At 59.5% G+C, this 19191-nt stretch overlaps 3 protein-coding genes across 3 annotated transcripts; 1 reads left to right on the top strand and 2 right to left on the bottom strand.

Moving 5' to 3' along the window:
- Positions 1-67: 67 nt before the first annotated feature.
- On the bottom strand, positions 68-4497 carry SHE (Src homology 2 domain containing E). The gene is made up of 6 exons (XM_033082559.1): positions 3571-4497; positions 2837-2963; positions 1719-2027; positions 1136-1286; positions 912-1031; positions 68-501 (listed from the first exon to the last, which is right to left on the bottom strand). Exons 1-6 carry the CDS (start codon positions 3952-3954, stop codon positions 315-317), a joined length of 1278 nt encoding a protein of 425 aa, XP_032938450.1. The 5' UTR covers positions 3955-4497; the 3' UTR covers positions 68-314.
- A 2648-nt stretch (positions 4498-7145) lies between these two features.
- Positions 7146-14933, bottom strand: UBE2Q1 (ubiquitin conjugating enzyme E2 Q1). Its single transcript, XM_033082674.2, has 13 exons — positions 14493-14933; positions 13250-13354; positions 12886-12990; positions 12531-12581; positions 10562-10702; positions 9936-10020; positions 9469-9529; positions 8859-8949; positions 8710-8768; positions 8413-8461; positions 8161-8256; positions 7971-8037; positions 7146-7571 (listed from the first exon to the last, which is right to left on the bottom strand). The coding sequence occupies exons 1-13, from the start codon at positions 14916-14918 to the stop codon at positions 7540-7542; spliced, it is 1368 nt and encodes a 455-aa protein (XP_032938565.2). The 5' UTR covers positions 14919-14933; the 3' UTR covers positions 7146-7539.
- Positions 14934-15400: 467 nt separating this feature from the next.
- Positions 15401-18562, top strand: CHRNB2 (cholinergic receptor nicotinic beta 2 subunit). The gene is made up of 6 exons (XM_033082675.2): positions 15401-15537; positions 16073-16218; positions 16319-16363; positions 16602-16711; positions 16830-17790; positions 18307-18562. The coding sequence occupies exons 1-6, from the start codon at positions 15495-15497 to the stop codon at positions 18475-18477; spliced, it is 1476 nt and encodes a 491-aa protein (XP_032938566.1). The 5' UTR covers positions 15401-15494; the 3' UTR covers positions 18478-18562.
- The last annotated feature ends 629 nt before the right edge of the window (positions 18563-19191 follow it).

Here is a 19191-nt window from a genome sequence, read left to right as displayed (position 1 = left end):
CCTCTGGCCCCCAAAACTGCCAGCACAAGACACATCCCAGGCCCGCCCCCAGGACCACTGCTTCCTCTCAGCCAACAAGTTTATTTTACTAGATCATTACAGGTCCCAGTCTCACTGCGTGCTCCCACCTCGGGCATGTGGGTAGCCCCGTGACAAGTAGGTTCTGGTACAGAGTGGTCAGGATTTGTCCCAGCAAAAGGGGGACAGCCCTGCTGGAGTCCAGGAGTGGGGTCCCTTCAGGACTCGAGACGTGAAAAACGCCCATCGCTGTGGCTGCACCGTGTCTCACGCCACAGGGGTGGGGGTCGCAGACGCTAATGCAGCTTGCAGTGGACAGGGTACAGCAGGGCCATGTGCTCAGCCCCCTTGAAGGGCAGCTTCTCGGTGGAGTAGTAGTGCACAACTTCAGGGATGCTGGCGAAGACACCGCTGGCCTGGCTGAGCGTGTACTTGTTGTCCTTGGTCTGGGCCACGATGATGTGGACGCAGCCCTGGCTGGTCCTGGGCGGCCAGCAGGCATCAGTGTTGCCGCCAGCCCCCCCGGCGCCCGCCTGCCCCGCGGCCGTATCCACCCCTGTTTGTTCCCGTCCCGCTCTGATTGTTTCGGCTCCAGGGGCTGCACTTCCTCAGGAAGGAAACGCCACTGGCGCTCCCGACAATGCGCCGGGGAGGGGGACACGCCGTACCCCCCGCTCCGCCCCAGCTCCACACCAGGATGCCCGGGTCACCCCCCGTGGATCAGGGGGTGCCGTCCCTTGGGATCTGGGTGCTTCATCCCCATCAGCGCTGTGATGTGAACAGCCAGGGCGAGCTGGGCAGCATCACCCCAGAGTGGGGATTCTCCCCATCTCCCCAGGGTGGGACCCCCGGGGCCGAGCCTCCCCCCGTCCTGTGGCCACCCCGACACTCACTTGAGCGCGATGGAGTACTTTCCGCTGCCCGTCTCGCTGGTGCGCACCAGGTAGCCCGCCTCCCGGCACGGCTGCAGCCGGCTCTCGGCCTCGGCCCGCGTGATGGCCCCGTGGTACCAACTGTGGGGGGACACCGGGAGGGGACGCTGAGCCGTGGCAAAACATCAGGCACTCCATCCCTCCTCGTTTCGTGTCTCCCACAGCGGATCGGCCTCGCAACTCACGGCTGTTTCTCCAGCGCCAGGGCGGGGTCCACCCGCTCCCCCTCGCTGTGCTCGGTGCCTGCCGGCTTCAGCATCTTGGGGGTCCAGCTCTTCTGGCGGAGATGCTGCCGCTGTGTCTCCTCCTTAGGACGCTCCGAGCCCTCAAACTGGACTGGGAGGGACAAGATGTGAGCCCCCCAAAGCCCCACCTCCACTTTCAATCCCCATCCCTAGCTCCATCCCTGTCCCCAGCCCCAGCACCTTCCCCATTGCCAGTCCTAACCCCCTCTCCAACCACGTGTCTGTCCCCATCTGGTCCAACACTCCACCATGAAAAGGGACATCTCCAGTTACATCAGGTTGTTCAGAGCCCCATCCAACTTGACCTCTCTGGGCAACCAGTGCCAATGCCTTGCCACCCTCAGCTCAAGAAAATCCTTGTATCTGAAGTGCCCCTCACAGTTATAAACCATTGCATCTTGTCCTCTTGTGACAAACCCTGATAGAAAGTCTGTTCCGTCCCTGCCCCTGTTGCCATCCCCATCCCCATTCCATGCCCGTCCCTTCCCCCCATCCTCACTCCCATCCTGTCCCTGTCCCCTACCTGACAGTGCTTTGACAATCTGCTCCTTCTTCCACTCCCAGGGCTGCTCATATTCCCCCGCCGGGCGCTCGTCGTTCTCAGGCAGGCGCCCATCACCAGCCCTCACCCTGCGCTCTGGGGTCCCCCCAGCCACCCCCTCCCCAGGCTCATAAGGGGTGTCATAGAGCTGTGGCCCCTTCCCTGCCACTTCCTTGCCCCCCGGCCGTTTGGCAAGCTCCAGTTTGGCACCCCCCTCCCCAGGCTCTCCAGGACCGTCCAGCAGCAGGATGGCTTTGACCAGGGGGTCCTTGGAGCCACGACGACGAATTTCTGTGGGGAAAAGGGATGATGGGTCAGGGATGGGTGTGTGTGTCCCCTGAGACCCCCCCCACTCCCACAATCAGCCCTCAGTGAGGGATGTGTGCTGGGGACCCTATGGCGGCAACGCCCAATTGGGAACCAGCTTGGGAGGAGCTGGAGCAGGAAGGGGCCCATCCTCATGGCGCCTGGTCTGCTGTCCAGCCCTGAGGCTGCTGGCGCCACGGGCACAGACCCACGGCAGTGGGGCCAGCTGGGCTCCACGGCAGCAGGATGCTACACCCCAAGCTGGAGCTCAGCTGTGGAGGGAGGCCACCCCAGGGGCTCACCCCTCCCAGCCCCCTGTTTCTCCCCACGGCGCCAGTCTTTGCCTAACAGCCTGGGCTGCCCCACACGGAAAAAAAACATCAGCAGCAAATCTTTTATTTCCAGCTTCCGGCCCAGTCAGTTCCTGTTGTTGTGGCCAGCTGGACAGTCGCCACGCCAGCCGGGGTGTCGCTGGCTGGAGGGCATGGCCATTGGGAACTCTTGAGGGGTGGAACCCTGGGATGATTTGGGGCATTGAGGGCTTTGCATTGGCCACATGTGCCCGTTGGATGTTGGCAGCAGGTCATGGCACCGGCTGAGGGGCCGGCCAGCACGGGTCAGTGTCCGGCCTTGCTCCCTCTCCTTATCTGGCCCTGCGCAGCCGCAGGAAGCGGCAAGCAGCTTTCCTGTTCCCGGAGCCTCCTGCACCGGGTGGCTCCAAGGAAAGGCACAGACTCCCGGCTGGGGAGCGGTACCAGCGGTGGTGCTGTGGCATGGCTCAAAATGGCACCTACCTGTGATCATCTGCTGGGCATCATAGGGCTCCATGTACCCATCGTTCTCCCCCAGGCGCTCGGCATCCCGCTGCCCCTTGGTCCGTTTGGCATCGTAAGGGTCTGCGTAATCCTCCAGGATGATGACCTGAGCAGAGAATAGGCATTGCTGGCTTCAGAGGGCTGCAGGAGTCCCAGCAGAGATGTCACCAGCACAGAGCCAGGCAGGGAACAGGCACGCTGGAATCCCCAGGGAAGGATGGTGGTTTATCTGGGGTTAATGGAGCTATGCCACAACCCCGGAGGATGCACCCACTGGCACCTTTGGGTGGGGACACTCAGACCATTCCTATGGACCTCAGTGGTGGTGAGGAGCCTGAGGGGAGCTCTGGAATCTTTTTGGGTGACAGCAACCCCCCGACTGGCTCCCAGTCCTCCCAAGGCTGTGCAGGGAGCTTTCCAGAAAAGCTTTACAACAGCCTTTGTTCAACCACCAGCTGAGCTCTGGGGTCAGACTGGCATGGGACACGCAGAGCATGCTGAGGATGCCCGATGACCCCCCCACCCCCACATGGGTGATGAAGGGCAGTTGTGATGAAGGCAGCTTTGAAGGAATTTAAAGGCAATGGAGCCGGGCAGGATAAAAGGATGAAGTCAGCCAGGCTAATGAGTCGGAGACTAAATTAGTTAAAGCTGGCAGCGCTTCACACTCCCCACATCTCTCCCTCTGCCCTGGCTCCCAGTCCCTGCCTTACCGTCTCTGTCTTGGGGGGCTTCCCCTTGTCCTGCTCGGGGGCAGGCAGGCTGCCAGGCAGGGGTCCAGGGTGCCCCTTCCCGTTCTTCTCGGAAGCCTCCACTTTGATGAGGCGGTTGATGTAGGTTTTGGAGGGTCCCTCTGCTGTGCCTCCCTCCACTCTGGAATTCTTCCGCATCTTCCCGGTGGCAGCCTGGAGCAGACCCTGCAGGTTGTCCCGTGACAGCCGGCTGCCCCCTTCCTTGCCACCCCCAGCTGCCCGGTAGCCCCCCAGCTCAGCGGTTGAATTCTTGCGGCTCTTGCCAAGGCTCCCGCTTCCCGGCCGAGCCCTCTCTGAAACCGTCTTCAGGTTGGATGGGAACTCCTTGAACCACTTGGCCGCCATGGAGCTGGGGAGACGCCGGGTGCCGCAGCCCCCCCGGGGGTCCCCGACACCCCCCGGCTCGGGGCCGACTCAGCCGGGGGTCCCTGGGCAGCCCGGCTGCCCCCAGCCCTGGAAACGGGATCCGCTGCGCTCTGGGGCCAGCCCGGGAGCGGGGATGCGGGCCGGGGGACCGGGGCCTTCCTGGGGGGCTCCGGGCGTCCTTGGCCCCGGCGGGGACAGCTGGTGGGTCCCCAGGGGTGCCGGCTCCCGGGGCCCGGGGAGCGAACCGCGTGCCCTCGGAGATCCCTTGCCCCGAGGAAGGGTCTCGGAGGGGGCCGGGGGATCTGCTCCAGCAATGAGTTGAGCCGGGGGGTCTCGCCGGGTGTCGGAGGAGTCCGGCCGGGGCAGTCCCGGGGAGGTTCCAGGGGTCGCACGGGGCACGGGGGGGTCTCTCCCAGCTCCGGAGGGCCCGGCCGGGGACGGGCAGCCGGGGGGTCCCGTCGCGGCTCCTCGGCGGGGCCCGTCTCCGGGGGCAGAGGGGCTTCGGCGAGGGGTCAGGCTGGCCCGGGGGGCCCCATGCAGCGGCGACGGGATGGGCCGGGGCCGGGCCGGGCCGGGGCCGGAGGGGCCGGAGGGGGTGGCAGGGCCGGCGCTCCCCGCCCAGATCCGGAGGGGCGGCCCCGGGGAGCGGCGCGGCAGCAGCCGGACAGACAGCCCCGGGCCCGGGGAGCGTGGGAAGAGATGGAAGCTGCGGTGGGGATCGCGCCCCAGTGGGACTGAGAGACCTCGTGCCCCTGCCTGGCTGATGGATCCCGCGGATGGACCGTACCCGGGGCAGAGACTCCAAGGACAGCACAGATCTACGAGCGTGGGGCCCTCCACAGAGCCTGGGCATGGACCCTGTGCTCCCTGCGTGTGGACACTGTGCACAACCCCGCCAGCTCCCTGTGCACAACCAACCACCTGTGCAAGGACGTGGTGCACAGCCCCCCGTGCACAGCCCGACGGGCTCTGTGTGCAGCCAGGGCACTCTCTGCTGCCCCGGCCGTGGTTCACACCACACCAGCCAAGTTCTAGTCTGGCCGTGCTGTCACCTTGCCAGAAAAGCGAGGCAGAGCCCATGGTTTGTTTTCCTGTCGGGCTGCAATGCCGGGGGCCCCAGACAACAGCAATCCCTCCACGGCAAGGGGAGAGGGATTTGTGGCACAATTGTTCCCATAGACCCCAGGATGGGAGTTTGTGGCAGAATACAGGCTCCTCTTCTGTGCAGGGGGAGGTGCTGGGTGCTGGCAGCGCCATGGGAAGTGATGGTAATTACCTTGCTGTGCTGCTGGGCAGGATGTGCCTTGCAGTGGTGCGATGCCACTGGCAGGCTGGTGCCCGAACTGCCACCAGAATCTTGTCTGGCTTCAGCTTTGCCTTTTTGAGGCCCAGGAAAACTCTGCTTTCTCACCAGTGAACTCAAGTGCTAGTTCCTTTTCTTTCCTTCAGAAGGCAGACTTCAGTCCCCCTCAATTTTTATGGGGCCTCAATAGGACAGACATGCAGGCAGCACTCTCTCAGTACTTTGTGCAGCTTTGTGCTGCTGTGGTGTTCACTCCACTGTGCCACATGTCCCCTTCAGGAAGTCTTCCCCCATCCTTGTTCTCTGCCAGCTCCCACAGGGGAAGGTTTGGGAGTGCCTTTGGCAGTGGTGACAGATGGCACAGCTCCTTCCCTGAGCCAGCCTGGTGGCAGTGAAGGCCAAGCTCATCTCAGAGTGGGATGGGTCCTTGCTGGGCAGGTGTGAACAGACAGGATGGCAGATGCCTGCTAGACACCTGCTCCTGCTGCACTTTCAGCCTCAGTGCTTGTCAGGTCAGCATCCTGGTGGCAGTGTCCTGCAGGGCCCTCTTCAGTTCTGCCCATCCCAGCCTGTAAAGCCACCACGACCTGGGATCTGTGCCGTGAGTTCTCCTAACGAACTTGGCATACCAATCCCAACCCAAGCCCATCACTGGGTTATGCAGAGCAGCCCCTCTTTCACCAAAGAGGAAGCCCCACAAGTGTTTTAAATCTTCATTAAGCTGACTTAACCCACTACCTAGCAGGATCCTGAGCTAAAGGTGGGAGCTGGGTGCAGCTACCTCTGCTTCTTCCCCAGCCCCAGCTACCATGAACAGAACCCCAAGAGGTGCTGGTGTGGGCTGGAGGACACAGGGCAGAGCGCTCAGCTTCATAAATCCTCTGGTCCTTCAGCAAAGCACTTAAAAATAGTCCCCAAGATGAGGCCAGAGCCACTCCTGCAGCCGTCAGTAATCCCTCTCCTAACAGCATCTTTTTATTCCAAGGCTCTGAGCAGGACAGGGAAGCAGCTGCTGAAGTAGATAATGGAGTTCTGAGGCTCTTTGATTTTCTAATGACTTTTATTCAAACACAGTGAATTAATACGCATGGTTCCATCTTTGACACTAGTGCGTCAGTTCTGTCCTCCAGACGAGGACACGGCCCAAGTTAGAGGAGCTCCAACAGCCATATCTCCTTCCAGCAGACTCAAAACAGGGCTGTGGGGATTCAAGACAACAGGCCACGACTGCAGCAACCCCATCCATAGAGGGCTGGAGCACAAAGGCGAGCAGGAACAATAGCTTCAGGAAAGTGAAATAAAACCCCGTAGAACAGGGTGTTCACTGCTGGACTAGGTCCTGGTCAGGGATGGGAGCAGTGGCAGGACAGAGCAGCGCCCACACTCCACTCCCTGCAGCAGCTTGCAGCCACAGCCCAACAGGGATGGGGACAGGGGGCTCAGCCTCCATGTGTGGCTAGTGAGGAGAAACAGAACAAAGCTCAGGCCTCAGCTCAGCTTACTGCTTGGCAAGAGGACAGGGACAAGTGTGGGGTGGGAGCTGGCAGCCCTGTGATACACCCACAAACCCTTCCTGTGCTGCAGAGGAGAGGACAGCCTCACAGAACTCTGTGCTTCAAGCTTTAAGTCTGCAGTTTACAGAGAAAAGCTGGGTTTGCCCAGGGAGGATAGGGGAGAAACACTGCTCCCTTAATGCCAAAAATGAAAAGGGCTTTTCTTCTTCCAAGGCAGTTGTGCCAAGTCTTCCTGCAGGGCTTGGGCCCACCACAGCTCCACTGACCGCCCCACCGTGGGACCAGGACTGCAGCAGGGTTTGCAGGGCACAACCCACCCAGCAGGAGCTTGGGAAAAATTAGTTAGACCAGCATTCTCAAATTAACAAACTGTAATTTTTCTCCAAAGATACATTTTCCATACACATCCATCATACACCGTAACAAAAAAAAGCAGTGTACATGAAATAAGAAAATAAATTAAATCCATAGCATAGGTAAGGAGGATGCTCTAGACTGGAGTAGAGTCAAAAGTTTCCAGCAATACAAGAGGCTCAAGAGTTTGTCTTAACAAGAATGCCTGCTAGCATGGGCCCAGCAAGTGTTCTGGGTCAGTCCAACTCCTTAAACAGTTATGTAGAGTTTTGAATAGCCAGTATTGTCCTGCAACAGGCAGAGCTATTACATCCTGGGAGAAAGCCAAGAGGCATCACTAAGATCCAAGTACAGCATCCAGAAGATATTCAGATTGGTCCTGCAGCATCCACACTAGCCATCCTCCTTGGGTGGTGTATACCAGCCTGAAATGAGGAGAGATATGTGAGGGAGGAAACTGCATTGGCAGCGAGAATCTGCACCTGGAAAACCTGCTGAAAGCAGCCAAGTCCCACTTCCAAAGGGCCACACATCCCCCATTACTGGGAGGCCTCCCCTTTGGCTTACTTCCCAACACCACACAGGCAATCACAGAATCATTTAGGTTGGACAAGACATCTCAGATAAAGTCCAAGCAATCAGTGAGGTGCTGCCTCTAGTTACAGCCACTGGAGACCAGCACTAGGCAGCAGAGAGGGCAGCAGCACTCTGCAGCCACACTGCTGCTGTCCCCTCCATACTTGAGACAGGATAAAACTCGAGTGGCTTGTCTGGGGAGCCCAAACAAGCAAGGGAAAATGCAAGCCATCTCCCTCAGCCCTTACCATTTTTCTCATGGATCTGAACCAGGGATTTGTAGGACTGCTGTGCTCTTGTCAGGCTGTACTGGTTCTGCAAGGGAAGGCAAGGAGACCATCAGTCCAGCAGGAACCTTGGGAAAGCCATCCCACAGACCTTTCTTGTGCTGTACCCCCATCCACCACCCCCCATTATCCTACACTGTCCAGGCTCTACCTTGTTGGCTCCAAATTGTACTCGTGCTTTCCCTTTCACCAGCGTTGCACTGATCTGCATGATCACCGACTCGATGGAGTAGGCACTACTCCAGCCCTGAGGGATGAAACACATGGTGAGGCTAGACCCATCCCAGTGCAACCAAAGGGCCTTCCTCAGCCCTAGCAGGCTGAGGTACAGCAGGAGCTGTCAGGAATATAGAGTGTGGTAGGCAGAACAGCTATCCCAGTTCCCACGGGGACCAGCACCCACCTGTTTCGTAAGCAGCTCCATGCAGATGGCACCACCACCCAAAACATACCTGGAAGGAATCAAAGTTACTGCACAGATAGATGTGACTGTACCCACCCACTGCTTCAGAGGTGAAACATCTTCTCTGATTAGATTTCCCATGGAAAAGATAGACTAAAAACTTCATCATCACTGTCTGCTTCCCAATGGCAAATCCATGTCAATGAAGTCACAGGATTGCACAGCACTGGATAAACCCAGTGAAAACTGCTGCAGAAAGCAGCACTGCAGAGCAGAGAGACACAGATAGTTACTCACCCCCCTGACAGCACCGGGGATACAACCCTTACAAATGGTGGATCAAAAGGAAAGTTATCCTGGAACGAGAGAAGGGAAGCAGAGCACTGACAAAGGTGCTCTCTGATGCCTGGCAGAGCCAGGTGTCTCTCTAGGAGGGGGAGCCTTACTTTAAAAGAAAAGTTGAGGAGGATGAAATCCGTTCCTTCTTTCTCTTTGAGGATTTGGAGATCGTTGTGCAAAGCGCTGTCCTCGTCAACCCTGTGAGAGGAAAAGCCCCGAGGGTCAGTCAGGGCCGCGCACCGGGGCCAGCCGTGCTCGCTGCCAGCACACCCCAGAGCTGCCGTACCTGCGCTCTCATGGGCCCTCAGGCTCTCGTGAGGGCAGCGACAGCACGGGCTGCCAGCATTCTGCTTCGGGTTTGCAGAGAAGAATCACACCCCTTTTCCATGCTGCCAGCTTAAATATAAAGGCTGCCTGGCCCAAGGAAAAGGCAGCACTGGTGTCTGGAGGGTGTGAAAGCTCAGGGTTTGCCTGCTGCACCTCTTTCCGGACTCTAGGAACAGCAGAGACTTGCAGAGTCCTTCGATTACCTCATCTTGTCTGGAGATATCATCTCCTTTTTGTCCTGGAGACAGCAAGCCAGCTGCCTGAGAAGGGCTAACTCAAGGTCTGCTTGGTGCTCCCCTGCCATGCTCATGTCTCCTCTGCTCACAGGGACTTTCTGGTCCCATCACCAAAACCCACCACACATGCACGATCCCAAGCTGAGCCACCTACTTCAGGAGTTTGACGTTCCAATCGTACAGGCTGTCATTCACTAGTTCAACTGCATAGTATCCTGCAAGGAGAACAGAGGGGGGGTGTCACTGTGGGGCTGAGCCATTGCCAAGATTTCAAACCCCCTGGGCCCTCCAGCACAACTGCACTTGGGCACTGTCCCTCCATGAAAAGTAGCACCTATCCAGGACAGCCCTGAGGGCAGCAATTTCTTTCTCCAAGTCCCTGGGCTCAGGAAATGAGTAGGAACACCACCCCCCTCAAAGTCAGATAACTCTCTGCATGTTCCTCACTTCCACCCAGCAGTGGAAGGGAACAGAGAGGTTAAGGTGGTTTTGTTCACTCTTGACAGAGCCACAGCCATCAAACACCAGAGATCCTCCCCCTCAGCTGAGCAGCTCAGCTCCAAGGCCACTGGATAACCCACAGAACGAGAAGGAATCCATGGAGCTCCTGGCAGCACTCACCGCCCTTGAAACTTGGTGATCGGTAAATATCCCTGAGCTCCTTCATTAGCCGGTCAGTGGCCTGCACAGACCCAGACACTGCACCCTGCAAGGAACAGGGAGGGGGAAAGTTGTATTGTTATGCTGCACCCAACCATGGCTATTGCTCTATGAGATCAACACCTGAGCTACAACTCAGTCCAGCCTCCACACCAGACAATATCCTTTACATCAAATCCCAGTCTGTCCCTTGCCCCAAATATGTCACCTCAGGCAGCACAGCTGCAGCAGAAACACCTCTGTGTCCTCTCTACTGTCTTAGAATCCCAGGCCATGGGTACAAAAGCACAACCCACCTCCACAGCCTCAGGTGATCATGGAGGCACAGCTCCAGGGACAGAAGGGAGCCCCAGATCTTGCTGTAGGAGGACTGCCCCATGAGGCACCAATGCCTTCCCTGAGCTGCAGAGGCAGTTCACAGACTTCTCTGCTTCAGCCCCATCAGCCCTAGAGAACTGGTACTGCTGCACCTTTGGCTGGGGACAGCCCCTCTGATTTAGGGCTGGAGGGCTGGCAAGGGCCTCCATCACTCTTGCCCTTGAGTCCCTCTGCTTCCCCAGCCCACCTGCCCACTGGGCGACACGTACATTTAAGTAATCTTGCCTCTGGTTCTTTTTTATTTTCTCTAAAATGGCCAGGTTTTCTTTTCCAATGCCTTCATCCTCTGTCTTTCTCCCATCTGCTGGCTCTTCCTCTTTCATCTCATAGTGGTCCAAGTCCTCAGTGTCCTGGGAGGGGAAGAGGAAAGCTCAAAGAAATGTACTTTTGCTCCTCCCTGCTCTGAGTACTGAGCTGCCCTGACCCAGGAAGGATTCCTAATCCAACACTTTCACCCCAGCTCCTGATCTGAGGTACAAATAGAGTGGAAGACACAAGGTCTAGGCATTCAATTGGGCTCATGCAGGCTCTTTGTTTGCTGGATTCACCCCCACCATGTCTCATGTCTGTTTATATAACGAGCCATTAATCTCTCACTCCTCAACAAGCCCCATGTCACTGAGTGACCCTGGATCTTGGCACACCCATGGCTTCAGCAGCTTGTGCCATGCTGCTGGATGGCTGGAACAAAGCACAGCCCCTTGGTGCAGTGCTGCCAGGACACCTGGGCCAAACCCCAACAGGGACACACAGGTCACCAGCACCACAAGAAGAGACCCTTGCACCCAAACCCAGCTGCATGGGATGCTATTCCCTCAACAAGAGTGGGTATTTCACAGCATGTCTCTCTGTAGATCAGCTCAGTACACCCCAAGTGTAGTACCTGACCCCAGAAGAGCCTCTGCCCCTCACTGTTTCTCACAATAACACATAACAATGCAAGAACCTGATGGAGAAAAAACAGTTGCAGCCATTTGGGCCCACTATAGAAATCTCTCCCCATGCACACAGGGTTCAGCTGCCTGGAAATGGCTGTGGGTGTGCTCAGCTCCAGCACTGGCACTAAATCCTCTGAGCAAGCATTTACTCTGGCCTCTCTGGGCTGGTGGTGGCTATTGAGCAGCATTTTTGGAAGGGCTTTGACATTTTTAGACTCGCACAGGAAAACAGATCCTCCTAGAAAATCCCTCGAGTAGATTAACCTGCATAATGAATCTCTGTGCCAGGGCACAGTTCTGCCACTCCACTCCTCCACACAGCTGAACAAATCCCACCACTCAGCACAGAACCTTTGCTCTACATGAGAGCGTTCTCCCTCCACAAGAAAAAAGCACAAGGGGGAATGCTCAGCTCCTGGGGATTTATTTTCCAGCCCACAGGAGTGGAGGCCTTGCACACACTGATTTGCCATGAAGCAGCAGATTTACAGATTCACAAGGTTACGCTGGTACCAGTTTAACCCTCCCCTTTTCTCTGCGGACCCTGGCAAAGCCCAGCCTTAATTTAGCGAGCAATTAACTTTGCTAAATCCCCCCCAGTGCTGGGGTGCTGCTGCTCAGTGACCTGCCCCCAGGCTCCTCAGCACTGCTGACTCAGTGCCCGTGCTGCTCTCGTGTGTGAGGCATTGCTAAACGTCACCATGGAGATCCAAGATTATTCCGCCCACTTCCACAGATCTCTAAACTGCAAACCAAACAACCAGAGCCTGTGGGTTCTGCAGCAAGGTGCCCTCAGCCTGCAGTGAAGTGTGGCTGCCTCCACCACTGCTGGCAATTAGCTCACTTGCACACTCAACCACCTGACCTCATCCTCTCTGTGGGAGTCCCGTGCAACGGTGACTTCCCTGCCAGCAGCAGCAACCCAGAAATCCATCTCTCTCACAGCAATTTCAGGCTTTAGAGAACAGCACATACTGTCCAAGCAGCTCTGCTCACAAGCTCATCCACATGCCTTTGGAGGCCATGGCTCAGCCTCTGTGCTCTCCTGGGGTTTGTGAATATGTGGCATCCAGCTGCACCTCAGAATCCTCAGCATCAAAATGCCTTTGATCCAAACTTCCCTGTCTGGAGGCCACAAGCTTTTCCCAGGCATGATCCCTGTACCCTCACACCTTCTAGCACCTTTCTCCCTGAGCTCAGCTCTCTGGCATATATCCTCACACACTGCAGTGGCACTCACCTCTGGCATCTCTTCATCTTCCTCTTCGGAGGACACCTCTTCCTGGGTGCTCTGGGAAGAGAGAAGGGTAAGGATGGAGATTGTGTGGTCAGCATCCTGGGAAAATGCTCTCCTCCCTTCCCAGGTGAGGTCAAACAAGGATATACAAACAGAACCAAATTAAAAGCAAAGAGGTAGCCAAGAGCCTTTACAGAAAACAGTACCAAGGCCCAGCAGAGCATGCTGGCATCACCTAGGACAGAAATCCAACCCCTCACCCAGTGTGCTCCTCCTCTGGAAACCTCGATAAGCCTCCAGAGCAAACATCAGGGAAGTTGTTTTCTGAGCTTTGGGAGCCCTTCCCTGAGCCACTCACCTGTTCTGCTGGCAGAGGCTGATCCAGCATTTCAACATCTGGATGCTGGGGGAGGTTGTAGAGTTTGCACAGGTCAGAGATTATTCGCTTCAGGTGCTGCAAAAGCTGTCCAGAGAACAGAGGGTCAGGGAAGTGTGGGGACCTCTGTGCCAAGCTGAGCCTCAGCACTGCAGCCAGCAAGCAAAGGCCCCAGGGCTGCTAAATCCCACCCCAGCATCAGTGTCAGAGAAGCTCATCCCAAATATCTGCAATAGTTGAGACCAGAGGCAATCCCCACTTCAGGCAGCTGTGGACATGCAAGCAGGGAGTCACCCCCACAGAGCTGCCAGCCCTCCCCTCTCCCAGGCAGCAGAGTGTGTCTCACCAATGTATTTCCTTTCCTGACTTCCACCAGCCTCTCCAGGATAGCTGCCAGGTTGGGATCGTCTGACTCCACAGACCATATTGGGGGAACAGCTGGATAAGACTCCTGGAGAGGGGGAGAAGGTGATGTTGGTGGGATGGAGGCACAGAGCAGTGAGGCAGACAGGGTGGGGGTGAAGCCCTGTGTCTTCTGCAAGCAGATCCCTCTGGACTACAGATACCAGGCCATGAGTGACTGATCCACCCTCCAGCATAAACCTGGGGCTGAGGGCAGTACAAACTCCTGCTCTGACCATGCTGGGCTGGCTCTGTGCTGTGCACCCTTGGCCCAGGGTTGAACATGAAGGAACCATAGTGGTATTTTGGCCACCTCTCTGGCCATGGGGCCATTGGCAGTAGAGGCAGGGCACTGAGGGCATCCCACTTTACCCATGGGCTGCTACCCTCACAGCTCTGCACCAGGAGCTGCAGGAGAACTTGGCAGCACCCACGCAGGGCAGAAGCCAAACAGGCACTTTTAATCCAGAACAAAGCCTCTGGCGACATTCCCAATATGCCCCTCCAGAAAAGCTTTATCATTAGTCCCATTCAGAATCTGCACCTGTTCTGCTGGCCCTCCTTGCCTGGAGACACACACCAGTCGTAACTTGTGATCAAAGAGGGCATCAGCACACCAGTGCCAAGCCATCCAGCACCAGGATCTCTAAAACTCCGGTGCGAATGAGCCAGAGCAGAGAGGAAAAGCCGACGCTGCTGCCGCAGGTGTCTCTTCTCCAGAAGAGAACAAGCCCCCCCCTTGGGAAACCCTCCAAAACAAAACCGGGGAAAGCAGGGAAAACCGGGGCATTCCCATACACAGGGATGTCTGAGGAGCTCCGTGACTGGGGACGAGCAGCTGGACAGGACTGGAGGCTCCAAATAGCACAGGGAATGGCCAATTCTCGTACATTGGGATGGCGGGAGTGCTGCCGGGCACTGACCCCAGGTTTTTCTTTGCTTGAACCGCTGCCCCGAGGAGCTCGCGGTGGTTTGTACGGCGCTCCCGCAGGCCCCACGGAGGAGAGGACCGGGGACAGCCAAGCCCCCCGCGCCCCGCAGCCGCCGCCGGGGACGTTGGGGCCCAGGCCCAGCTCACTCTGAGCCCCAACGGCGGCTGCCCCGTACGCGCGGAGGAGCCACTGGGTCCCGGGGCCGCCTCGCGGTGCCCCCGCAGAGCCGGGCCCGCCGCATCCCCTGGGCCTCACCGTGATGTTGCAGTGAATACGGACGGGTCCCGGCGGCGGCCCCCGGGAGGCGGAGGCACCGGCGCGGGCCCCAGCCCCCGGGACGAACTCGCAGCTGATCTCGTCCGGGCAGGCGCTGCCGATGCGGAACCGCTCGTGACCGCGGTGAAAGATGGACTCGAGCAGCCGCAGCTCCCGCCTCAGGAGCCGCCCGGCGGGGGCCGCCGCCACCTCGGCCCCGCTCCGCCCGGGTCCCCCCGCCGCCGCCTGCGCCCTCGCCGCCTCCTCCGGCCCCGCCCGCTGCATCTTCCCATGGAGGGACCCGCTCCGCCGCCGCCGCCGCCGCAGCCCCGGAGCCCGCCCAAGATGGCGGCGGGACGGCCCCGCTCCCGGAAGTGCCGTCGCCGGAATGGGCGGGGCCGCCCCGCAGAAAGCGTCTCGCGACATAGCGGAAGTGACGCTCGGTAAGCCCGGGGGAAGCAGGGCGGGGCCAGCGGGGGGGCAGCGGGGGGGTGCCCCGGAGGGGTCACGTGGGGTCACCGGTGGGGGCACCGGGCACGGCTGGAGCCCGGCGGGGACGAGGCTCCCTGAGGCCCGGCAGTGCTGCTCTGAGACCCCCCTACTGGTGTACGGCGGAGCCGCGGGCGCTCCGGTCCCGGCTTCCACCCGAGAGCTCTGCCACAGCCCCGCCCTACCGCTCTGATCCCCGCCCGGGGCTCCGCCGCCCCTCTGGCACCGTGCAGGGACCTCGGTGGAGCGGCGAGCTGGGGGGAGCTCAGACCCCTCCGCCGTATCCCCGGGCCGCGGCGGGGCGGAGGCGGGGGCGGCCCCGGGGCCGCTGACGGCGGCGGTGACGGCGACGGAGCCGGAGCACGGGGCGGCCCCGGCGCAGCGCCCGGCACCGCCTCCCGCCCGGGGCCGCCCCGCCTGGGCCGCCGCCGCCGCCGGCTCCAGCACCTCGGACAGCGCCCGGCCAGAACCGCGGACAGTGCCGGGTACCGGCGGCGGCACCGGGCCGCCCCCATGGCGCTGCTCCGCGTCCTCTGCCTGCTCGCTGCCCTCAGACGTAAGTGTCGGGGGATGGGGGGGATGGGGAGGGGACCGGACCGGGCCCGGGGACTGCGCCTGTTGCACGGGACACATCCGGAGCGGAGCCGGTACCGGGCCCTCTGCGGTGCCGGTGCCACCGGCGCTTCCGCCGCTCCTCGACCCGCCCGGGGCTCTGCGGCCGCCGTGGGCTCCGGCTCCCCGAGGCGGTGCCAGGAGTGGGCAGGAATCGACAGGGACAGGGAAGGGGGTGTCAGGAACGGGCAGGGAATCGCGGGGACCGGCAGGGGAGGGCAGAGAGGAACCCCCAGTCCTGTCCAGCTGCTCGACCCCAGTCATGGAGCCCCTCAGACCCCCCATTCCCCCCCCGGCCCTCCCTGCTCCGTGCCCGGCTGTGACACCCACCCCCCATCACCATGGCCCCCATCATTCCTGCTCTCGGGCTGCCAGGCACAGAGCCCCAGGCTGGGCACGGGCTCTGTCCTGGGGGGTCCCCAGATCCTCGTGGGGGGCCCTGCCCACCACCGTGGTACTCAGGATCCGCCATGCCCCAGGGAGCCTGGGCACAGACACGGAGGAGCGACTGGTTGAGTATCTGCTGGACCCTGCACGCTATAACAAGCTGATCCGGCCGGCGACCAATGGCTCTGAGCTGGTGACCGTGCAGCTGATGGTGTCGCTGGCGCAGCTCATCAGCGTGGTGAGTTGGCCAGGACTCTTCTCCCCAACCTACCGGGCAAGCATGGGGGCCCCAAGCCCTCCCAGCACCCTGAGTGACTGGCCCCTCTCTCTCTCTGCAGCATGAGCGGGAGCAGATCATGACCACGAACGTCTGGCTGACCCAGGTGGGCACCCTGGACTCTGACATGGCCCTGAGACCCCTGTCCACCTCAAGACTCCCCAGCCTCTGCCTTGAGACCCATCCCTATCATTCACCCTGTGTGGGACCCTAATGTCTGCTCTGTCCTGTCATAGCCCTCCATAAAGCCTGTGTGGGACCCCTGTGTCCCCCTGTCCTGACCCACCCCCTTGCCCCAGGCCCCCATCCTGTGGCTGGGCTGGCCTGATCCCACCTGTCCTCAGGAGTGGGAGGACTATCGCCTCACGTGGAAGCCTGAGGACTTTGACAACATGAAGAAGGTCCGCCTGCCCTCCAAGCACATCTGGCTGCCCGATGTGGTGCTCTACAACAAGTAGGTCATTTTTTGAGGGGGGCTCTGTGTTCCCCAACCCCACCCAGGGCAGGGGACTGTGTTGTTGTACTGCTGGGGCTGACAACAGCAGGACTGACAGCACCTCTCTTCACCCCAGCGCCGACGGGATGTATGAGGTCTCCTTTTATTCCAACGCTGTGATCTCCTACGATGGCAGCATCTTCTGGCTGCCGCCTGCCATCTATAAGAGTGCATGCAAGATCGAGGTGAAGCACTTCCCCTTTGACCAGCAGAACTGCACCATGAAGTTCCGTTCCTGGACCTACGACCGCACCGAGATTGACCTGGTGCTGAAGAGTGAGGTGGCCAGCCTGGATGACTTCACACCCAGCGGCGAGTGGGACATTGTGGCGCTGCCAGGACGGCGCAACGAGAACCCTGATGACTCCACCTATGTGGACATCACGTATGACTTCATCATTCGGCGTAAGCCGCTCTTCTACACCATCAACCTCATCATCCCCTGCATTCTCATTACATCCCTGGCAATCCTTGTGTTTTACCTCCCGTCTGACTGTGGCGAGAAGATGACACTCTGCATCTCTGTGCTGCTCGCCCTCACCGTCTTTCTCCTGCTCATCTCCAAGATTGTGCCACCCACCTCACTGGACGTACCACTGGTGGGCAAGTATCTTATGTTCACCATGGTGCTGGTGACCTTCTCCATCGTCACCAGTGTCTGTGTCCTCAATGTGCACCACCGCTCGCCCACCACGCACACCATGCCGCCCTGGGTCCGTACCCTGTTCCTCCACAAGCTCCCAGCGCTGCTCTTCATGAAGCAGCCGCGGCAGAGCTGCGCACGCCAGCGTCTGCGCCAGCGCCGGCACACCCAGGAACGCGCCGCCGCCGCCGCTCTCTTCGTCCAGGCTGGTGCTCGCACCTGCACCTGCTATGCCAACCCTGGGGCTGCCAAGGCTGAGGGGCTCAACGGCTACAGGGAGCGACAGGGGCAGGCAGCAGCCCCTGCAGCTGGCTGCAGCTGCGGGCTGGAGGAAGCGGTGGATGGCGTGCGCTTCATCGCCGACCACATGCGCAGTGAGGATGACGATCAGAGTGTAAGTTGGGGTGGGTAGGGTGCAACTGGGAGGGGGCAGTGCTCAGGGGTGGCCAGAGCTGTGTGATGTCTGTACCACAGCAAGTGATGTGCACAAACACCAAGGGGGTCCCTGCCTAACTCTGTGTCCAGTGAGGTCTTGCAGCTTCTGCTTGGGTAGGGGTAGGTCCAGCACTGATCCCTGACCGACTGCTGCAGTCCCAGGCTGAAGCAGCTGCTCTGGAAACCCAGGAAGCTGCCAGGAGGCCTGGCCCTGCACAGCACTGTCAGGCTGCAGATTTTGCAGAGCCCCAGGCTCTGCTCATTGGGGAAATGTTTCCTGGGCTCAGCGGTGCGGGTGACAGCAGGGGGAGTGAGCCCCGTGAGGCCCACAGCAGGCTGGCAGGCAGCCCCAGGAGCTGCAGTGCTGAGGGAGCAGATTCAAGGCTCTGAGGCTATGCCAAATTCCCAACTGGGGCAGTGTCAGGTAATACCTAAGGCCCTAGCCTGACCCAGCATTTTTCCTGGCCCCATGCAGGTGAGCGAGGACTGGAAGTACGTGGCCATGGTTATCGACCGCCTCTTCTTGTGGATCTTCGTCTTTGTCTGTGTCTTTGGCACCATTGGCATGTTCCTGCAGCCCCTCTTCCAGAACTACACCACCAACTCCCTGCTGCAGCTTGGCCAGGGCACCCCCACCTCCAAATAGCATGGGGAATGGCTGGTCCCAGGGCCAGAGAGCTGGGTACTGGGCTCAGGAAGCCCCTGCAAACCAATAAATACTCACAACAGGACCGGGTTAGTTCCATCTGGTGTCATTTCATCCTACACTATGCTCTGCAGGCCTGAGAGAGCAGGATGCAGCCAGGGCTGGGGGGACTCTGACTCGCTGTGACCAAGGTAAGAGGCTAGGAAGGCATGATTTCTAAAAATAAAATCCCATTTGGTGTGGGAGAGAGCATGGGAGCATGAAACCTGATCCATGGGGATGTGCCCAGCTCTGTCCTCTGCTCCTGGGAGCACCTGTCACTCACTGCATCTCCTCTCGTGCCATGTGGGGACAGAGCCCCAGCCTCAGTGGGCAGCTCCTGGCTCCAGCTGGTGCTGCCAACCCCTGTGCCAGCTCTGGGGCTCCTAGAAGATGACAGATCTGGAGCAGAGGCATGGGGAGGAGGACAGAGCTGTTCAGCTCTGGCTTCGAGGCAAACACATGGACCAAGCAGGAGGAGGCTATTTTTAGGACCTACCTCCAGGCAGGGCCAGGGCAGCAAGTGCCAGGGGCTGCTCCAGCTCTATCGTCTTCTGTTCCACTCCAGGCTCGGCGTGCTGGAGCCAAGAGCAGGCATAAGATGAGTTGCACAAGGAAAAGGAAAACACAATTAATCAACCCAAGCTGGGAGCTGCTGGCAACTGGGCCACACTG

Source organism: Catharus ustulatus, chromosome 30 (assembly GCF_009819885.2).
Source record: "Catharus ustulatus isolate bCatUst1 chromosome 30, bCatUst1.pri.v2, whole genome shotgun sequence".
NCBI classification, from domain to species: domain Eukaryota; kingdom Metazoa; phylum Chordata; class Aves; order Passeriformes; family Turdidae; genus Catharus; species Catharus ustulatus.
The sequence above is the reverse complement of the archived record's forward strand: the minus strand, read 5'-3'. Positions and strand labels throughout refer to the sequence as shown.